At 36.4% G+C, this 22,991-nt stretch overlaps 2 protein-coding genes across 8 annotated transcripts in view; one reads left to right on the forward strand and one right to left on the reverse strand.

The window, feature by feature from the left end:
• Positions 1 to 19,152, forward strand: part of KLHL32 (kelch like family member 32) — a 249,371-nt gene extending 230,219 nt beyond the window's left edge. For all 7 annotated transcript variants that reach the window (XM_040474214.1, XM_040474216.1, XM_040474217.1 and 4 more), the window contains one exon: positions 15,224 to 19,152. In XM_040474214.1, coding sequence (XP_040330148.1) covers positions 15,224 to 15,385 — 162 coding nt within the window. In that variant the 3' untranslated portion in view covers positions 15,386 to 19,152. The remainder of the gene's footprint in view (positions 1 to 15,223) is intronic.
• Positions 19,153 to 19,744: 592 nt separating this feature from the next.
• Positions 19,745 to 22,991, reverse strand: part of MMS22L (MMS22 like, DNA repair protein) — a 125,943-nt gene continuing 122,696 nt past the window's right edge. The window contains exon 25 of the mRNA XM_040474213.1: positions 19,745 to 22,360. Within this exon, the coding sequence (XP_040330147.1) occupies positions 22,279 to 22,360 (82 nt within the window). The 3' untranslated portion in view covers positions 19,745 to 22,278. The remainder of the gene's footprint in view (positions 22,361 to 22,991) is intronic.

The raw sequence follows: 22,991 nt of genomic DNA on the forward strand, positions 1-22,991 counted from the left end.
AGCAGGATGCTTAACTGAGTCACCCAGGTGCCCCACCATGTGCCTTTTTCTGGACCTCCTTGGGTTGAATTTGCTGAGGGCTCCCTGTGGCTCCTGGATCTAGATTTGTTTCCTTCCCCAGATTGGAGAAGTTTTCAGCTATTATTTCTTCAAATAAATTTTCTGCCCCCTTTTCTCTCTCTTCTCCTGCTAGGATCCCTGTAATGTAAATGTTATTAAGCTTGATGGTGTTCCTTCATTTCTTCATTCTCATTATTATTTTTTTCTCTCTCTTCTATTCAGCTTGGTTGCTTTCCATTACCCTGGCCTCCAGGTCACTGAACTGTTCTCCTGATTCCTGTAGTCTACTATTTATTCCATCTAATATGTTTTTAATGTCAGTTATTGAGTTCTTCAACTCTGATTGTTTGTTTTCTCTCTGTTGAAGACCTCACTGATGTCTTCCACTCTTTTCTTAAGTCAATTATTTTTATGATCATTACTTTAAATTATTTATCAGGCATATTACTTGTATCTGTTTCACTTAGGTCTCTTGCTGTGGTTTTGTCTTGTTCCTTCCTTTGGGACATAATCTTCTGTCTCCTCAATTTTTCTAACTCTGTTTCTATGTATTAGGAAAGTAAGCTATGTCTCATGCTGAGACATAGTGCCTTCTGAAGAGCCTCTCTGGTGCCCTGTAATGCTATGTTGCTTTTTCACCAGAACCTGGCACTTCATGGGATGTCTCTTATGTGTATTGTATGTGCCCTATTGTTGTGGTTGAGCTACATTTACCTTTAGTCCAGTCACTTTCAATGGCTCTCTGCCTGATGTGGACAGGATTTCATCTCTGTTTTGCTTGTGGGCCACTCTGAGACTGCCCTGAGCTTGAGGTGGATCAGGCCAGGCATTTATCGGAGTGCACTAGCAGTGAACTGGAGGGTGCTCTCCTTAATGTAGTTTCCTAAGAAGATTTTGTTGGTGGGTGGGACTCAGTCAGACCATATGTCTGACCCCAGCCCCAGTCTGCTGGGGCTATAGTCAGATGAATTTGTGTGCTTTTCTTCCTCTCTCCTGGGGCAGGAGTCACTTTGGGGTCATTTTGACCCCTATCAGGGTTGCTTGCACAGTCACGTTGTGGTGACGCTTTGAATGGACTTTTGGGAGGGTGTGCTGGAGGGAGCAGGTCCATGCGAGAATGCAGGAGTCAACAAGACTTGCACTGTTCTGCTGTGGGAGGTAGTCTATATATTGCTGCTTTGGAAAACTCCTGCCAAGGCCAGAATGTAGGGGCTGGTCTGCAGGAGAATGTAGTGGTGGGAAGAGCTCTTAACAAGCTAGATGGAGACTCTAAATGCTGCGCTGATTCCTGCAGGTGTCCATTTTTCTAGGCTGGGGGGCAGGGGAGGTAAATGGTGCCTGCCAGCCCTGTTGTACCTGGAGAAATCTCCCAAAGATCCCTGTCCCTCAAGCACCTGCTCTGATATTAGTAAACAAATCTCTATCCTGTGTACCCCAAGTATCTTTCAAACTGCTGCTTCTATACAGTATCTCACTGGGGCTGTTATGCTGTCTCGTTAAGAGTGGAGACTCAGTTTACTTTTGCCATCCCACTCTCCTAGATATGACCCTGCTAGTTTTCAAAGTTCTAGGTGTTAAGCCACATTAATTTTAAGAACTCAAGAACTGAAGCCCCTCCGAATTTCAAAGCCAAATGTTATGGGGATTCAACTTTCCAGTGTTATGTCCTCTATGCCTGGTGTGCCTGGTGTGGGGTCTGCTAGCCTTCCCTCTTGTGCCCACAGCATTGCTTCCACCCACGGACAGTCCACATGTTAGTTGGGCTCCCAACCATGTCTCCACCCTTCCTTCTCCCACACGCCATTTTCTCTACATTTATCTGTGGAGAATCTTCAGGTCACTTTCTGGGTTATTTACCCAGAGGTTTGGAGGTTTGTCTGTGGGACAAAGTGCATCTAGGATCCTCGTACTCCACTACCTTCCCCAGAAACCCTAATATATTTGCTTTCTTAAAAAGCCAGCATTATGGTTAGTTCTGTGTCCCAGTAGTCATTTTGATATACAAAATCAATCATTTTGAGTGGGTTTATTCCCATGGCTGGCACAGTGGTCCTATACAGAACAGATAAATTTAATAAAGGCCTTTAAGAGCCTTTACTATTCATGGGTAATAAGTGTCCATGTAAGTATTCGGATTGTCACTTAAAGAGATGTTTGGAATGGAAGTCTTCATGGATTATATACTCATCATATATCATGTTTCATTTTACTTATTGACATCTGGTTAGAGGTTGTATTATCATTCATTCTGAACTGGGGTTGCATAGTCTCAAATACTTGCTTACTTTATGCATGACTAAGGAACTATTTTGGTTAAATAACAGTAATATATTGATGGTTGGAGAGGCTGCTTACACGTTCATACACAAGTTGCTTCTTTACTACTTGCTGGAAGAATATCCAACAGAGAATTAGATGAGAGAGTGGAATAGTGTTTATGAGATGATGATTAGACAGTAGAAATTCCTAAGTACAAATCAGCAGGTTGAAAAATACAGGAAAATGAGGTGAAAATAGTACATATGATAAAAATATCAAAGTTTAAATTTTGCATTAGTCACACACCTATATATATATAATCCTTGGATTCTAAGGGCATGGCTGACTGAGATTAATGAAGGTCATACTTAAATAGCTCAGAGATTAGTCCTTTGACATCCAGAAAGACTAAAGTCATTTATTGCCCTTGAAAACACCAGAAAATAACCTGTCTCTTTAGGCTGGCCCTTCTGAACTCTAATCAAAGCTTCTTTGTCACTTGTGGGATTCAGCTACATAGGCATGAAGCATGTCAGATACTGAGAAAGTATTCCATTTTATTTTATTTTACTACTTGACTTAGCATAGACTATTTGATCCATTACAAGAGCAACCCAAAAAAGAGAAAAACTGAGATGGTCTTAAATTAATGCTTGTTTAAAGATTGAGATTTGGACTTGTTAGTAATACTAACTCATGGAAAATACTAAGGATAGATGCATAAGGAAAGTGTTCTTGTTTATTTAGTGGGTGTCTAAGAATCATCTGGCACAGAGGTTGATTCTAACCTAATGTGCTGTGGATGATGAGCAGCATATAAGAGAGCAGCTGCGTAAGTGTGCAAGTGATAGTCAGTATTTCCAGATCACCTCCACTGCTCTTCATTTACAATTACTTCCTTTTGGCTTGAGGATATGCTGCCAAACTGGCACCTCCTTCTCCCAGACGCCTTCTTTCTGCCAGTTTACAGGGGAGTGTTTTGGAGAAGTACTGCCAAAACTTCTTTTCCCTTCTCAGAGATTAAATAAATTACATCTGTTTAACATATGCAGTCTCCGTTGGCCCAGGGAACCAGACAAAACTCTCTGGATGATGACCTCAACTGATATTTTGTCTTCTAAAAATGTATTTAGTTGTGGAGGGAATATTGCGAATGGCACAAAATCTTTGTTCTCTCTTTGGTTACAAGTATGAGCTCATGATCGGCTCTACCACTTACTGCGTGACCTTGACCAAATCATTGAACTTTCTCTGTATCTCTGTTTTCTCTATACATTGAAGAAAATACTTAACCTTATATAATTAAGGTAAATAGTGAAAGATCTCTGCTTTCTGTATTTAATGAAATACTAATCAGAATCCCATTGGGATTTTCCTTTTTCTTGCAGGGTGGGGCAATAATAGTTGTCAAGTTGATCTTGAAGTTTCTCTAGGAAAGTCAAAGGTGTAAAAATAAGTTTTTGAACATTGAATGAGACTTGCCCTACTCAGTCAAAAGAACTGTAAATGTAGTTATTGCAGGAAGATGCACAAATCAGCTAAAGAGAACAACAAAAGTTTATATGTAGCATATAGAATAAATATTTTAATTTAGTAGAGATATTTTGTTCAACAGATGGGATGAAATAGCTAAATGTCCATTTGGGGGAAAAATAGCTAAAAGTTTGATCTTTCTTTTATTTTAGGCCTTAGTGATTTCCTCCTATATGAACTTGGATCCCCAAATCTCAAGGGCTTCTTTCATTTTAGAATGCATTATAGCAGTTAAAGGTTTAAAAATTATCCACTCACATATAGATGAAGGCAGGAGTGGACAAGATATTGAAGAAGAGTACCAAGAGGTCTGTGGTTGGGATATTAAGGCACGTGTACACTTATGATGCAGGTGCAGAAAAGGGGACCAAAGGTGGATAGCAATAGGACAATGTCAATTGCGAACATTTTCTTTTGAAAATCAAGGAATCTAAAGGATGAAAGGTTTTAAATGAGGTTAGTGGAAGGTCAAACGAAGAGAGATTAAGAAGATTGAGGGCTAGAAAGAGACTGATGGATTTGACAAGTAGGATTGACCAACTTTCTTCAAGAAAGAATTTTTCCAGCACACATATGGTTCCTGACCTAAAATGGTTTGATTTACAATTTTTCAACTTTACAGTGGTGCAACAGCAATACCCGTTGAGTAGAAACCATACTTTGAATTTTGGATTTTGATTTTTTTTTCTAGGCCAGTGATATACAGTATGATATGATCATGATGCAGGACAGTGGCAGAATGGCTCTCTCTGCCACTGTCCGGTAATTATGAGGGTAAACAACCAATATACTTACCATCCTGTACACATAACCATTGTTTTCCACTTCCAGTATACAGTAAATTACATATGATACTTAACACTGTATTATAAAATAGGCTTTGTGTTTTATAATTTTCTCCAATCTTAGGCTAATGTGAGTGCTTTGAGCACAGTTAAGTTAGGCTAGGTTAAGCTATATTTGGTAGGTGAGGTGTAGTAAATGCATTTTTTACTTACGATATTTTCAATTTATGATGGGTTTTTGAGAACATAACCCCATTGTAAAGTGAAGAAGACTTGTATTAAAACTAAGCCAGATTCAGTGAGGTGACAGCAGGTTCAAAATAACAAAGAGACGCTTCCATATAATGACAGAGATGGAACTCCAGCTTAAAGGGAAGTAACTGGGGAAATATATCGACTCAACTGATTTTTGAATCTGCTACTAAGTTATAATATTCTAGGTGCTAGACACTAAGCTAGATGTCACCAGTTTTCAGAACAAAGCTGCAAGGTCAATAGTTTTTTTCATTTTACAGATGAGTATTTGTGAACCAACATATGACAACATTTACTAACTAGTTTTGGCAAGTTATTTAAGTAGTATGAGTTAAATTTTTTTAATTCAAATTCACATGCTGTATTAGTTTCAGGTATAATGCATATTGATTTTGTACCTAACCCCATGATGGCTGTATTTACCATTTGTCACCATATAATGTTACTACAATATTTACTGACTATATGCCCTATGCTATATTTTTCATCTCCATGACTTACTTTGTAACTAGAAATCTGTACCTCTTAAGCCCTTTTGTCATTTTCACCTGTTCCCCTAACCCACCTCTGTTCTGGAAAACTGTTCTGGCAGTTTGTTCTCTGTACTTAAGAGTCTGTTTTTCTTGTTTGTTCATGTGTTTTTGCTGTTGTAGTAGTTTGTTTTAGATTTCACATATAATGAAATCATATGGTATTTGTGTTTCTGTCAGACTTAGTTAGCAAAATACTCTATTGGTCCATCAGTGTCTCAAATGGCAAGATCTCATTCGTTATTATGTCTGAGTACTATTCCATTGTTGTGTGTATAATTGCATCTCCTTTACCAATTCCTATATCAGTGGACACCTATATGCTTCCATATTTTGGCTATTGTAAACCATGTTGCAATAAATATAGGAGTGCATATATCTTTTCAATTGTTTTCACATTCTTTGGGTCAATACCCAGTAGTAGAATTATTATATCACATGGTATTTCTATTTTTAGTTTTTTGAGGAACCTCCATAATGTTCTCCACAGTGGCTGCACCAATTTTCAGTTCCACCATCAGTGAAGTCTTACTTCTTTTGCACGTGCTTGCCAAAACTTATTAGATTTTTTTAAATAGGTTTTTTTAATGCCTATTTATTTTTTAGAGAGAGACAGAGTGTGAGCAAGGGAGGGGCAGAGAGTGAGTGAGTGAGACACAGAATCTGAAGCAGGCTTCCGGCTCTGAGCTGTCAACACATAGCCTGATGCGGGGCTCAAACTTGTGAACCGCGAGATCATGACCTGAGTGGAATTCAGATGCCTAACCAAGTAAGCCGCCCAGGCACCCCACTTAGATTTTTAATGCTAGCCATTTTGACTGGTGTGAAGTGATATCTCATTGTGGCTTTGATTTGCATTTCCCTGATGATTAATGATATTAAGGAGTATGTGTGTTGCAGTCTCTCTGTGTTCTTCAGAAAAATGTCTCTTCATGTCCTCTGCCCAATTTTAAATCTGATTGTTCTTTTGGTATTGAGTTATATAAGTTCTTTATATATTTTGGATATCAACCCCTTATCAGACATATCATTAGCAAGTATCTTTTCCCATTCAGGAGGTTGCCTTTTCATTTTGTTGATAATTTCCTTCACTGTAAAAAGCTTTTTATTTTGATGTCATTCTAATAGTTTACTTTTACCTTTGTTTCCCTTGCTTGAGGAGACCTAGTCATAAATACATGGCTGAGACTGATGTCCAAGAGATTATTCCTATGTTTTTTTTTTAAGGATTTTAATGGTCTCAAGCTTCACATTTAGGTCTTTAATGAATTTCAAGTTTATTTTTGTGTGTGGTATAAGAAAGTAGTCCAGTTTCATTCTTTTGCATGTAGCTGTTTTCCCAACACCATTTATTGTATAGATTGTCTTTTCCACATTGTCTTGCCTCCTTTGTTGTAGATTAATTGATCGTATAAGCATGGGTTTATTTCTAAGCTTTCTATTCTATTCCATTGATCTATGTGTCTATATGCTGCCAGTACCATATTGTTGTAATTACTATATGTTTGTAGTATAACTGATATATGGGATTGTGGTACCCCGAGTTTCATTTTCCTTTCTCAAGATTGTTTTGGCCATTTGAGGCCTTTTGTGATTCCATATAAATTTTAGGAATGTTTGTTCTAGTTTTGTGAAAAATGCAACTGATATTCTGATAAGGATTGCATTGAATAGCTAGGTTACTTTGGGTAGTATGGACATTTTAACAATATTCTTTCAGTCTGTGAATATGGTAGATCTATCCATTTGTCTTATCTTCAGTTTCTTCCATTAATATTTTATAGAGGAGTACAGAATATAGGTCTTTCACCTTCTTAAATTTATTCTTAGGTATCTTATCCTCTTTGGTGCAGTTATCAATGGGATTTTCTTCCTTTTTTATTGAAGTATTGCTGACATATAGTTAACATAGTGATTCAACAAATTTACACATTATGCTATGGTCACCATGGGTGTAGCTATCATGTCACTATACAATGCTATTATAATACCACTGACTATATTCTCTATGATGTACATTTTACCCCTGTGATTTATTTATTCCATAACCTAAAGCCTGTATCTCCCACTCCTCTTCACCCATTTTGCTCCTGTCCCACCCCCACCCCTCTGACAACCAACCATTTCTTCTCTGTATTTATGGGTCTGTTACTGTTTTTTGTTCCTTTTTGAGATTCCACATATAAGTGAAATCATATGATATTTGTGTTTCTCTAACTTATTTCACTTAGCATAATATCCTCTTGGTCCATCCATGTTTCCCCAGATCAGAAGATCTTTTTAGGCTAAGTAATGTTCCATTGTATATACATACCACTTTTTCATTCATTCATCTATTGATGGGCACTGTGTTGCTTCCATATCTTGGCTATTGTAAATAATGCTTCAATAAACATAGAGGTGTAAGTATCTTTCTGCATTGGTGTTTTTGTATTCTCTGGATAAATACCCAGTATTGGAATTACTGGATCTTATGGTATTTCTGTTTTTAAGTTTTTGAGGAACCTCTATACTGTGTTCCACAGTGGATGCATGAATTTACATTTCCACCAATAGTGCACAAGAGTCCCCTTTTCTCCACATCCTCACCAGCACTTGAAGTTCTAATCTTTTTGATAATAGCCATTCTGAGTAGTGTGAAGTAATAGCTCATTGTGGTTTTGATGTGCATCTGATGATTAGTGGTGTTGAGCTTCTTTTCATGTGCTTGCCATCTGTATGTCTTCTTAGGAAGAATGTCTGTTCAGGTCCTGTGACCATCATTTTAATCAGATCGTTTCTCTTGGTATTGAGTTGTATAAGTTCTTTACATATTTTGGATATTAACTCCTTATATTGTTTGCAAATATCTTCTTTGATTCGTAGGTTGCCATTTTTTGCTTTGTTGATGGTATACTTTGCTGTGCAAAAAGCTTTTTTTTTTTTTTTCCTTAGTCCCAATAGTTCATTTTTGGTTTTGTTTCTGTTGCCTCAGGACAATGTTGCAAAGGTCACAGCCAGAGAGATTACTGCCTGTTTTCTTCTAGGAGTTTTACAGTTTCATGTCTCCCATGAAGGTCTTTAATGCATTTGTGTTTGTTTTTGTGTATGCTGTAAGAAAGAGTCCTATTTCATTCTTTTGCAGGGAGTTGTCCAGTTTTCCCAACACACTTATTGAGGAGACCGTCTTCTCCCAACTCTATATTTTGCATCTTGTGTTGTAGTAGATTAACTGACCATATACGTGTGGGTGTATATCTGGGCTCTGTTTCTGTTCCATTCATCTCTGTGTCTGTTTTTGTGCCAGTAGCATACTGTTTTGATTACTACAGCTTTATAGTATATCTTAAAATCTTGCTTTGTGATACCATCAGCTTTGTTCTTCAATCTCAAATTTCCTTGGCTATTTGGGGTCTTTTGTGGTTTCTTAAAAATTTTAGGATTATTTGTTCTTGTTCTGGCAAAAATGCTATTGGTATTTTGATAGAAAATGCATTGAATCTGTAGACTGCTATAGATTCTCCCAGTACATGAACACAGTATATTTTCCCACTTGTTTATGTTGTCCTTATTCTCTTTCATCAATGTTGTAGTTTTCAGCATACAGATCTTTTCAAGTCCTTGGTTAAGTTTACTACTAGATGTTTTATTCCTTTTGGTATAATTATAACTCAAACTATTTTAATTTTGTATCCTGCAACTTTAGTGAATTCATTTACTACTCCTAACAGTGTTAGGTGGAGTCTTTAGGGTTTTCTATGGTATAGCATTATATTATCGGCAAATAGTGATAGCTTAACTTCTTCCTTACCAATTTGGATGCCTTTATTTCTTTCTCCTGTCTGATTGCTATGGCTAGGACTTCCAGCACTATGCTGAATAAAAGTGGCAAGAGTGAACATCTTTGTTTTATTCCTGATCATAGCAGAAAAACCGTTCATCCTCATGGACTAAAATGTTAGCTGTGGGTTTTCATATTGTCCTTTGGTATATTGAGATATGTTCCCTCTAATCCCACTATATTGAGAATTTTAAAAATCAGAAATAGATGAATTTTGCCAAATGCTTTTTCTGCATCTGTTGAGATGATCATAATAGTTACCATTTTTTAATGTGGTATCAGGTTGATTGATTTGTAAATATTGAACCATACTTGCATCCTTTCAATAAATCCCACTTAATTTTTGTGATTCTTTTAATATATTGTTGAATGCAGTTTGCTAATCTTTTGTTGATGATTTTTGCATCTATGTTCAGGGTTATTGGCCTGTAGGTTTCTTTATAGTATCTTTGATTTTGGTAATAGTGCAATGCTGGTCTTATAGACTATATTTGGAAGCTTTCCTTCCATGTTTATTTTTTTTGAAATAGTTTAAGTATTAACTGTTCTTAAAATGTGTGGTGGAATTCACCTGTGAATCCATCTGGTCTCGGACTTTTGTTTTTTTAGGAGTTTTTTCCTTACTGATTCAATTTTCATAAATGGTCTGTTCAGATTTTCTGTTTGTGCTTTGGTTTTGGAAGATTCTGTGTTTCTAGGAATTATCCATTTATTCTAGGCTGTCTAGTTTTTGTATAATTTTCATAGTATTCTCTTATAATTTTTATTTCTGTGGTGTCCGTTTTCTTACTACTTTTATTTCTTTTATTTAAAGTTTAAGAGAGACTCAGCAGGGGAGAGGGGATGAGAGAGAGGAGCAGAGGATCTGAAGCAGGCTCTGTGCTGACAGCAGAGAGCGTGACACTGGCTCAAACTCATGAACCATGAGATCATGACCTGAACCAAAGTTGGATGCTCAACCAACTGAGCCACCCAGGCACCTCTACTTCTCTTTCATTTCTTATTCTCTTTGTGTCTCCTTTCGTTTTTTCTTGATAGGTCTAATTTTCTGTCAATTTTGTTTATCTTTTCAAGAACTAGCTCTTGGTTTTGTTGATCTTTTCTATTTTTTTGTCTCCATTTCATTTATCCATGCTCTGATCTTTATTATTTCTTTCCTTGTACCCTTGTACTAACCTTGGACTTTGCTCTTCTTTTTCTAGTTCCTTTAGATGTAAATTTAGATTGAGATGTTTATTTTTTATTAAAAATTTTAAAACATGTTTATTCATTTTTTGAGAGACAGAGTGTGAGTGGGGGAGGGGCAGAGAGAGAGAGAGAGAGAGAGGGAGATACAGAATCTGAAGCTGGTTCCAGGCTCTGAGCTGTCAGCACAGAGCCCGATGCAGGGCTTGAACTCATGAACCTCAGATCATGACCTGAGCCAAAGTCAGACACTTAACCGAGCCACCCAGGTATTCCAGAATTTTTATTTCTTGAGGTAGTCCTATATCACTATACATTTCCCTCTTTGGGACACAGTGAAAATGGTTCTAGATTTTTGACGTGTGTTTTCATTTACGTTAGTCTCCAAGTATTTTTAACATTTTCTCAGTGTGTACTTCATGGACCCATTGCTTATGTGGTAGAATTTTATTTAACTTCCATGTTTGTGTTTTCCATTTTTGTTTTTTTGTTACTGATTTCTAGTGTCATACTATTATGATCAGAAAAGATGCATGATACGATTTCAATCTTCTTTAATTTATTGAGTCTTGTATTATGGTTTAATCTATGATCTATTCTGAAGAATGTCCCATGTGCACTTGAAAAGAATCTGTAATCTTTTGTTTTTGGATGGAATGTTCCATATATATCTCTTATACCAGCTGGACCTAATGTGTCATTTTAAAGATACTGTTGAGGGGCACCTGGGTGGCTCAGTCATTTAAGCATCCCAACTTCAGCTCAGGTCATAATCTCATGGTTCATGAGTTTGATGTCAGTGCAGAGCCTGCTTTGGATCCTGTCCCCCGTGCTCTCTCTCTGCCCCTCCCCAGCTCACTCTCTCTCAAAATTAATAACTTAAAAAAAAAGGCTGTTGATTCCTTCTAGTGTATATTTCATTCAGTTATTGTATTCTCAACTTTTTTTTTTAATGTTTATTTTGAGAGACAGTGTGAGCAAGGGAGGGGCAGAGAGAGAGAGAGACAGAATCCAAAGCAGGCTCCAGGCTCTGAGCCATCAGCACAGAGCCTGATGCAGGGCTCGAACCCATAAGCTGTGAGATCATGACCTGAGCTGAAGTCGGACCCTTAACCGACTGAGCCACCCAGGCGCCCCTGATTGGTTCTTTTTAATATTTTTTCTGTTGACATTTTCACTGTCACTTCCACTCTTCAGTCTGGTGAGCTTCTTTATAACCATTACTTTGAGCTCTTTGTTAGGTAGATTGGTTATTTCCATTTTATCTAGTTCATTTTCTGAGGACTTGTCATGTTCTTTTATTTGGAGCATATTCATTTATCTCCTTACATTGCCTTTGTGTTTGTTCTTATGAATTAGACCAGTTACTTCTAAAATTGATGGAAGAGTCTTGTGTATGATCATCCCCTGTGTTGACTGTGTTTTAGTGACTGGGTGGTTAGAGTTGTGGCGGGCATGAGCTTGGTGGTCCTGAGGCACTCCATGCTGGGGCTTCCCTGATGAGATGACTGTAGCTGAAATGGGCATGGGTCAGGGTATTCCTATCTCTCAGTGCAGAGGGTGCCCCAGCAAGACAGCTGAAACTAAAGTTGGTGCTAGCCAGGTTATTTTGGGGCTCTCCACTCTATGGGCACCCTGGAAAATAGCCTAAGCCAAAGCAGATGCAAGCTGGGGTGTACTGGTGTTCTCTGCATGGAGGGCACCATGGCAGATTAGATGAAGGTGAAGGGGGCTGCAGGCTGGAGTGTCTTGGGCATCCTGTGCAGGGGCTACCCTGGTGGGGTAGCTGGAGCCAAGGTGTAGTGTGGTCCAGGGCATCCTGGGGCACTCCATACAGTGGTGCCTTGACAGGAGAGCCGTAGTTGAACTGGGTGCAGGCTGGAGTCTCCTCAAATGCTGTTCATAGAGTGCTGTGATAGGGCAACTAGAACCATGGCTAGTGTGGGCTAACCATGTGCACAAAAACTCATGGTGTTTGGTGCAGGGTATGCCCTGGTGAGGTGGCTATAGCTAAGACAGGGTGAAGACTTGGGGTTCTTGAGATGCTCTGTTCAGGTATAGTCCTGGATCTCTCTTGAGTTGGGGGTGTCATACATAGCAAGACATTAGGAGCTAAAATAATGTGTGCCTGGAATGTGCCATAGTGCTTTGTGCCTGTGTCACCTTGGTAAGTAAGGTGGCTGTAGCTGTAGTGAGCCCTGAGAAGGGGTGTCTTCGTGTGTGGTGTGCTGGAGGCTGACCTAATTGGATGGCTCAGTCTGGTGTGGGGTAGAGGCCAGGGGTTCAGTCAATAGGCTGGCTACAGTGCCTGGACACTATTCCTGTCCATGCTGTCATGATGGAGAGGGAACATAAAACAGCTGTGTTCACCAGCATCTCCAATCCAGAGTTCTAGCTGCTGTCCTGTTGCTTGGTGGTGGTAGGGCTGGATCCTTTATATTCTAGTTGCTTTTAATTTGTAGCTTTCTTTCTGTGCCCCAGGGTGGGTGCATTACAGTCCCTTAGTACTATCCCTCTCCACTGCTCTTCAGTGTTGGGACTGTGGGTTCTCTTTAGTAACAAGACTCCATATTACAGTTATGTGATCTATCTTTTGTGCAGAGGCTGTTCAGTCAGCTCTCACTTCTTCAGAAGGAATTGCTCTACAATAGGTTTATTATTTGGTGTGTCTGTGGAGGAGGTGAGTTCATACTCTTCCTGAGTGGTCATCTTGGACTACTCTCCAATGGAACTCTTCTCTTAATTTCTCTTTCTGCTACTTCATTATTAGTGTATAGAAATGTAATACAAAATTAACATACAGAAATGTATCCTGACTGAATTCATTCATCTGTTCTTTGGTGGAGTGTTTCGGGTTTTACACACACACACACACACACACACACACACACACACACGTCATTGGCCAATAGTGGTTAAGTTTATTTTCTTACCAATTTGGATACTTTCCTCCTTCTTGCTTGATTGCTGCAGCTAGGATGTCCAGTATTATTTTGAATTAAAATGGTAAGAGTGGACCTTCTTGTCTTGTTCCTGGTCTTTAGAGGGAAACCTTTCAGTATGATGTTGGCTGTGGGTTTTTCATATATGGTTGGTGTTATGGTATGTTCTCTCTAAACCCACTTTGTTGAGTTTTTATCATGAATGGATGTTGCATTTTGTCAAATGCTTTTTCTGTATCTACTGACGTGACCATATGGTTTTTAGTTATTACTCTTATTATCACATTAACCTATTTGTGAATATTGAAACGCTTTTTATTCCTGGAATAAATCTCACTTGATCGAGGTAAATGATATATTTTTTAATGTATTTAGTTTGCTAATATTTGTTCAGCATTTTTTGCATGTATGTTCATCAGATATACTGGCCTGTAAGGTGGTTTTGTTTTGTTTTGGTCTTTTTGATAGTGTCTGGTTTTGGTATCAGGGTAAAGCTGGCCTTGTAGAATATATTTGGAAATTTTCCTTCCTCTTCTATTCTTTGGAATCCAGTAAAACCTTGATTTGCAAGCATAATTCATTCCAGAAGCATGCTTGTAATCCAAAGTGCTCGTATATCAAAGTGAATTTTAAGTACCATTGGCTCAGTTGTGATCATGTAACATTCAGTATCCCATACTACACGTATTACAAGACATCACTTGTTTATCAAGTTAAAATTTATTAGAAATGTCTGCTCGTCTTGCAGAACAAATTACTCGCAATCCAAGGTTTCAGTAGTTTGAGAACAGGTATCAACACTTTAAATCTTTGTTGAATTTACCTATGAAGCCATATGGGTCCTGGACTTTTGTTGGTAGCTGTTTGATTACTAGTAATGAAATTGAATGGGTAATCAGGCCATATTTTCTATTTCTTTCTGATTTAGCTTTAGAAGATTGTATGTTTCTAGGAATTTATCCACTTCTAAGTTGTCCCAATTTGTTGGCACATTTTTCAGAGTCGTTTCTTGCAACCCTTTGTATTTCTGTGGTGTCAAGTTATTTTTCTTCCTTCATTTCTGATTTGGGTCTTCATGTGTCTGGATAAAGGTTTCTCTTCATTAATCAATTCTTATTCATTTTTCTTTTTTTAAGTTTATTTCCACTCTAATCTTTATTCTATCCTTCCTTTTACTACCTTTGTTCTTTTTCTAGATCCTTTAGGTATAAGGTTAGGTTGAGATTTTTGTTTGAGGCTGTTATAAACTTCCCTGTTAGAACTGCTTTGCTGTGTCCTGAAGATTTTGTACCATAATGTTTTCACCTACGTTTTTCTCCACGAATTTTTTGATTTCTTTGATTTTCCTTGAGTCTATGTGTTTGCATTTTTTTCCAATTCTTATAAATTATTTCTAGGTACTCTTGTGGTATGAAAAGATGCTTTGTATGATTTCAGTCTTCTTAAATTTATTGAGATTTGTTTTGTGGCCTAACGTGATCTATCCTAGAGAATATTCCATGTTCACTTGAAACGAATGTGTATTCCACTGTTTTTGGATGGAATATTCTGTGTATACCTGTCAGGTCCATCTGGTATAATGTGTTGTTCAAGACACAAGATTTTTCTTAGAGGAAGACAAAGATACCTACCTAAAAACTGTTTACATTATGTAGACACATAAAAATATATAAATGTATATAAGAACACTTACCTGGACCTTAATACAAATTTCTGGTTCCATACTGTGAGGAAAAAAACTAATGCCTAAGGTCATGGCGGCATCACTGAGTTCAACTGCAGGCCTCCTTTAATGTATATACGGCATTATTTTGAGCAATCATCTTTGACGAACAGGCTTCTCTTCTTTTGTAGGTGGTGGATGTAAGTAGAGAAGGCAAAGAAGAAGTATTTTATGGGCCTACACTCCCTTTTGCTTCTAATGGAATAGCGGCATGCTTCCTTCCAGCTCCATATTTCACATGCCCTAACCTTCAGACTCTTCAAGTGCCTCATCACAGGATTGGGACCATCTGAAAACCAATGCTTTAATAACTATCATTAACAGAAGGGAAAGAAAAGCTTCACTTCTGAATACTGGGCATGAAAAGACTCAGTGCTCAATGCTTCCTTGTTTTGTTTTATATATCTTATTTTCAGATAAACATTAGCAAAAAATGAACAGTTTTCTAAAATACATTACTGAAACCTCCTGTCACCCTTCTCTCTGTGTGTCAATATAAAATATGTCTGACTTTTACTGTGGTGTAGCTCAGTGACAACTTAATGGTCAATTACTGTTCCATGGGTCTTTAGAGCCTTTGTTGTAGACTTTCTCTAATCAGCACTGTCTAGGAAAACAGGAAAATGTTAGTAAGGCAATTTATTTCACAAGTACTGCCATCAATGATCTTCAAAAAAAAAAAAAAAATTCTGTAGTTAATCCCCTTACTACTTAAAACTGGGTTTGTAATTTTTCTTTTAAAAATTTAACATTATGCAGCCCCACTAGTATACACTCAGTATTATGACATTATAAAATTTTAAATGCCATGTTTTATTCACAGTAACACGAATGATAGAAGTACACTGGGACAGCAGTTGGAACGCCCAGATTGTTCAGCTTGGTTACTGTGACCTTGGGCTAGGTGCTTAACTTTCAGTGCTAGTTTTCCCATTCTTTAAGGAGGATAATTATTGATTTCCGTATCAATTCAGAAGAATGTTGTGAGGATTAGGCAAATGCTCTGAAGTACTTCATTTAAGAAAAAAAAAGTTACTCAAATTACAAGGTATTTTACTGTCTTTAGAATTCTGTAACTGAACGGGGAGATTATTTTTGAAATTATTTAAAAATTACTAAATAGAAATTGGAACACATGCTGTGGGAGAAATGATTCTGAAAAGCATGTGAAGAGATGCTAATTAGGAAAAGGGGAGTCTACCAAAGCCAAAGATTCCTAAGTCTATACAAATTCTTGCTTCACATCATAATTCAAACACTTGTTTAAATTCATTTAGTGAAAAATGACATTTCAAAGCTCAACAAAAAAAAATTAGCTGTACTAATTTGGGCACCATAAAGTGCTCTGACATAACTGTGAACCTAGACTTAGTAGTTCTAATAAAAGTTTTTGCACTTTGTTAAAGGTTATGTCAATCTTGAGCACTTGTGGGACTCTTCCTCCACCACCAATACATATTTTATTACTACCACTTTTCATAATGCATAAGAATTCTTATTTAGGCTAGGTTTTTGGATTTGCTTTGTCTATAACAATATATACATATATGTATATATACACATATATATATATTTAATAAAAATCACATTGGAACATAAATTCAAGAAGTGTAACATGAGTTTTTCCCTTTTCCTAATCTTGTTAGGATCTAAGTCACTTTACTAAAAGGAAGACTTTATTTGGACTTTTTTCCTTTGGCATAGTTTAATTGTTTAGCAATCCTTACCTTACAGGAAGTTGTCATTTTATTCCTGTAACCACTTTTGGTATTCAGAAATAAAAACAAACTTTTTAAAATCCTAAATACAAAATTCACTAACTTTTCACACTGTTATACCTAAAAATTTTAATTTTTAAATAATAATCTGGTTATTCAGATTAAAGAGCAGAGAAGGAAAGACTAGGCATAAGGGGAAAAAGTAAAATAAAAACCTCCCAGAGATTTAGACAAAAAACCTTCAGAGTAATTTTACAGTTCTGAAAAGTGAAAATTGATACTGATATGATATTTAGAAGAATTACAGAGTCTCTTTAGAAGAGTTTATAAATCATGTAAACTAAATATTTTAAATGCCTTACCAAGTCAGGAAAATGACTCTGGCATTTCAGATATCTTTTCAAAAAGAACCTAAGCAAGAAGTGTTTCGGATTTATTAAAATTTCTACTTGATACATGAATTGACCTCCAGCTGTTTTACCTTATAAAACCATTACATCTGTAATCCCGCATCCTATATCCAATGAATGAAAGGAAAATGGTCTAAAAATAAGCTTGCCTGACTAATAATGAAAAGGTACCCTGAGATTACTCTTGATATTTTCTGTATAGATTTCTAACTATTCATTTAAAACAAATCAGTATATTAGCAAACACTTTCTTGGGAAACTTTAATGTATTATCCACTAATATTACAGAATCGAACTCAGAATTAGAAAATATTCTTTACAGTATAGCCAAAGATAGCGTCTAAAGTACAACATTCCTAGGAAAAATAAAACGCAGAATGCTTATGATTAGATCATTTTCCTCAAAGGTTCCAGAAAACCGTGCTCATAAAACCAAATTCCACTGAAACTATTCAAATATATATTTTCTATTTTAGTGAACTATAGTAATTCATCTCTCATTTTTACTCTTTAAAATTATAGACCATATTGTATCTGTAGTTAAATTATTAAGTTAATTTGAATTTCCATAAGAAAAGCATGAAAATTCCAACCACTTAAACACCATTTTCAGATTTTACTATGTAAAAGAAAACACAGTACTGCATAAGTATTAGCACAGCGTTCCTTTGTGTAGGAAGAAAAGCCAGCAAAGACATTAATCTGTAAAACAATGTAAAGTGCAATGAAGTTCCTTAGATTCTTAATAACAAAATACCAATTTGGTTATGATTAGGATATTTTTCTTGTTAGGTTACAATTAAGATCTTTTTCTTCCTTTTTCTTCATGTTTTCTTCAAAGTTTAACCCCAAGTATACTGTATACTTTCAACTGTTGAAATGACTAAAAAACTTTGTTTTGCCACAGAATATTAAAACAGGAACAACATAGAAATTATTCTTCCAAGTAATATGGTTCATTTTTATTTTGGTTTTCAAATAATCTTTCATAAAAAAGGAAGTGGAATAATCATGAAGTATAAACTAAATATTTACATTTAAAAAATTATTATATGCACAATTAACTTATCAATATACAATAAGGCCCAGCATTTTCTGAAAACACAATTCACAAATGCAATAAATGCTATAAACTGGATAACTACTAGCACACCAAAAACTTTAATAAGCAGAAGTTATTCAATTCCAATCATGTAGTACTTATTTTGGTAATCTTAGCAATATAGATTATCACTGAATCAAAGTACAAATCTTATATCTTATTAAATATGTGAAAAAATATGCTACTTTGCTAGCTTCCCAAACCAACTGTCTTAAGCAAACAAAACATGGTATTTATATTGGCATGCTATGTACTTGACTGACAAGGCAGTATTTTTAACCCTAGGAGGAGAAGACAGGAGAAGAGCTTTTGGAAAAATGTAAGGTTTACATAAAATCTATAGGATTGAGGGAAGACAGGTTTCCTAGAGGCTTTTCCCAACTGCAGAAACTTGTCAAATTTTTATAGAACAGATAATTTTAACAAAGGGATGTAAAAATAAAAGCTGTCAAAGATTCTGTTAAAGTACACGTAATTCTTTAAGAACAAAATAGTTTTAAAAATTTGTGATGAAGCATGAAAGAAAATAATAATGGGTAAAGAACACACACACAGGCTACAGGTAAGTTTTGTTTTTGTTTTTGTTTTTAATATAGATGCCCAGGTAGAAAAAGTCAAATAGGCTTAAGAAAAAATATGCTAGGAATAGGTAAAGATATAAAAGTTTTAAACTATGAAACTCTTCTAATGCAAATGAAGTCAATACTAAAAGATTTCTGTACAGAGATCATACTCCATGTTTTTTACTCCCCCATGAAAACCTAATTAAATGTTCAATTAAAATTTAAATCATAACCAAATCTGAATGTCTAATAAAGTCCTTTCTACCACTCTGTTGTCCTTCAATCATCTCTTTTATATTCCATCTGATATTTTACAGAAATTATTTGACTGGAATACTTATATTTTAACTGTCTTCCTACTTAAGTGTCTTAAGGCTAGGTTTCTGTAGAAAGGGTAGTATTCTCTCCTGGCAAGCTGAATGAAGCTCAGAGTGCAGAATGAACATGGCATTCAGATGTCTAAGGCAGTCTAGTCTCCTGTGTGAGTTAAGTTTGCATAGAAAAGGTAGAGTCAGATGGCAGAAAAGTCTCCTGAAGAGTCTGAATGTCAGCTTATTGACACTGGCAAGTAACTGGAGGTCCTTGAGCAGAAAAGTAACAGGAAGAAAGGATTATTTTAGCAACACTAATGCCAGAACTGTGTGAGGATGAATTACAGGGAAGAAGATCAGAGATAAGGAGGTAAGATCAACAGAGCACAGTAGGAAAGACAGTTGGGGTGTACAGGATGGAAAAAAGAAAAAAATACCAAGAGCCTGTACTGGTGATCACCTGAAAGTGGGGGGCATGTAAGAATCCAAGATGCTTCTGAAGTTTCAAGGCTAAATAACTTCTGAAAACAGTGTATTCCCTGGGTAGAAAAGGCAGCAGCTAGTTGAAAATAAGTGACAAGTGCAGCTTGACATGTTGCCTTGAGATTTCAGGAGGATCCAACTAGAGGGGTTTAGAGAGAAATTAGCACTAGAAATAGACTTCAGAGATGAAATTATGAGCTAGTGTTCGCAGTTCACTACTAGAAGAATGTTGAGACGAAGCAAGTGAAGAGCCACATCTCACCACTGGGGACCGGAAAGGAGAACATGAGGGTGCTTTCAAAGTACAGTATGTAGGGAGGAGGAGTATCACCAAGGAAGGGTTGAGAAGATGAAGGAAAACACAGACGTCAGGCCAAAGGACATGAGAAATGAGAATGTACTCTCAGACTGCACCAAAAGAGAACGGCTTACAATAGAGAGATAGAAGCAGCAGCCCCACAGAGTACAGGTTCTTTAGGGGTGAATACATATTAAGGAAGCAGGAATAAGGTACTTACTCTAAATCTGGGAATAGAAAAAAGGTAAGATTATCCTATTAAGTGAAGGGTCTGTGAAGATTTTCAAGAAAATGAACTGAGTCATAAATTTTTTTTTCTTCAATTAAAAACACACTTCAACACACGTATTTACACATATGTATTGTCACAGATTTTTTTTTTGTTATGGATTTTTAAAGTATAAACTATTTATTCTTAGCATCTATAGACATATGCCCTAATGCATGATTCAGCAGTGGCTTTTCTCATCTCTTAAAAGTTTCATATTCTAAGGAACATGATTCTCAAAGCTATCTTATTAATCCTATTTTGGAAATAAAAATATATATACACATACATAACTTCTTTAAAAGCATCACCTTAAACAGATGTACGCTTCATTTGCTGAAACCTGCAAAGCAATACATTAAGTTTAGTAAGTCACTACGATAATGAAAAACTCATTGCTTTAAAGTCTACTAAGTAACCTTAACGAAGCTTTTATTCATTCCATTTGTTGAAGTACTAATAGCTGATCTGGCAGGGGGATAAACTATTTGTATGTTGTGAAAACAACAGATACTCCTTTAGACTTCACACATTACAGTAAGGACAGCATTAATAAGTATAGTTCGCTGACTGCAATACACTTCATCTTTAAAGATACTTCTTGAGTTAGAAAAGGAGGAAGAGAAGAACCATGATAAAGACTAGAGTCCCAAGAAGGAAACAGTAAGTTATTGCAAAGTTAGCAAACATGATGTGTAAGAAAAAATTTGAAGAAAAAAACCAGGGGGGTGGGGGTCCCAAGGGGGGGGCGCTCATTCATCTAGGACCTATTAGAGAAAAAGGGACAAAATTGAGAGGTGTTCATTACCTTTGGGCATGATTAGTAATCATGTCTGCACACCTCAAATAGAATGTATGTCACCAATACATTCACATACATTATCCCCTCATTCTTACTAGGACACCGTGAAAAAGAAAAAGGATTAGTATTCTTTTTTTCTCCGTGAAGAAACTGAGGCTCAGCAAGGTTAAGTGACTTGCTCAAGTTTACAAAGCAGAGCTGGCTTTGAGACCTAGGTGGGTTCCAAACACTAGGACTGGAGTTCTTTCATCAAGTAAAGCTCACCACAAAAAGGAGACAAGGATAAGAGCCCAACTGGTAAAATAAAAATCTGGATGAAGTAAAGAGTTGAGACACAATAGCTGCTAAAGGAAAGTAAACTGGTTCCTTGTAAACATAATGTAAGATGCTAAATTATAAAAGGCTCTAATTGATGAGGAGATAAATGGGCTGAGTTCTCAGAACTCTTCTGTTAATAATGTAACCTGAAGATTTTTTTAGATGTTATTTTCTCTTTTCTTAAAGGGTCTTATTTATCCTCCTCCTGATAGAGGTCTTTTAATAAATTCCCCAAAAGAAGGACGACTAAAGAAAAAAAAAAAAATTTGGCAACTGTTGGGACCTAAGCATAAACACTGTTGACTTAAGTTTTAAAACATTTTATATACTATCTGTATATTCATTTAGCCAGACTCAGCCTCATTCCTCACAGAGCTAAGTGTGCTGGGCATTTATTAACTTGCCTTAGACACAGTATAACAAAAGATGACAAACATACAATCCCACCTCCTGAACCCCCCTTTCCCCAAAACCAGCACAGAACAGCCAGGTAATGTTAAAAAACACAAAATAAAACAAAAAAACACCCACATCATATTAAAACATGTAAGAAACAAAACAAATCACTCACAAGACAGAAAGTCACATTACAGTGAAAAGTTCCTGGATTGACTGGTGCAAATCTACTTAACAGACATACACATGTAACACTCACAGTTAGAAAAGGTTCCTTTAAGTTAGTTTAACTAAAAACTCTTCAAAAGAGAATGCAATTCTGCCAAGTTCCAAAGGTCCTATAATATATTTAATTAACCTTTATTTCCTTATTTATGTACCTTATACTTACAGGTATGTAAGAAAAAAAATCCTAGAAAGAATTTTTAACAGAACATCACACAATTAAAAGTATGAATCAGAATGGTGCAAAGCGGCTTCAGATAGTTATAATAGAGAAGGCAAATCACAAAATATGTTAGGTATTATCACTCTCCAGTCTCTGCATTTCATCTTGTCCCACTTGTCCTAGGTGAGATAAAAGTTTGCTATAGGCTTCCCTGTTTAAGAAAAAAGAAAAGATGTAGATACATTTATTACCTTTTCCACTACTTTTCGTTTTAAGTATTTACAAACTGAGCCTACCTGAGTGTCTGTCTGTCTACACGCACACACACTCACACAATATGACTAAAATACTTTGATTCTTTAACAAACTTGGGACATATGACTTCTCATGAGTGCTGACTCCTCTAAAACAACCTCTTTAGGAACTACAGGTCTATTTCCATGTGTTACATTATGTTACACAGTCCAGCACAATCTGAAACTGGGTTGTAAGCCTATAAGAAAAAAAGTCCTATTACTTATTTTTGACCAAAAACCGTATTATTTAATTGGCTCACACACCTTACTCACTGGATACACATGATGCAGTTGTTTCAGTACATCAAGGCATCCCTCAAAGGGCAGATAATGCCACCATGGATTTTAAGTGTTATAGTCTTCATAGGGCATCCAGCAACACATCTGAGGCTCTAAAGTCCACCTCCCAATGAGTAACACTGAATGTGTTTTGGCAATAGTAGCATTGATGAAACACAGAGCTTTCAAAGGTGGTCACTTCGAAAAGAACTGTATGTGAATCGCGATGTGTCAATCATAGTATGGAAACATTTATCAACTCCAACA

The sequence above is a fragment of the Herpailurus yagouaroundi genome, unplaced genomic scaffold (assembly GCF_014898765.1).
Source record: "Herpailurus yagouaroundi ecotype Mexico unplaced genomic scaffold, PumYag 139, whole genome shotgun sequence".
NCBI classification, from domain to species: Eukaryota; Metazoa; Chordata; class Mammalia; order Carnivora; family Felidae; genus Herpailurus; species Herpailurus yagouaroundi.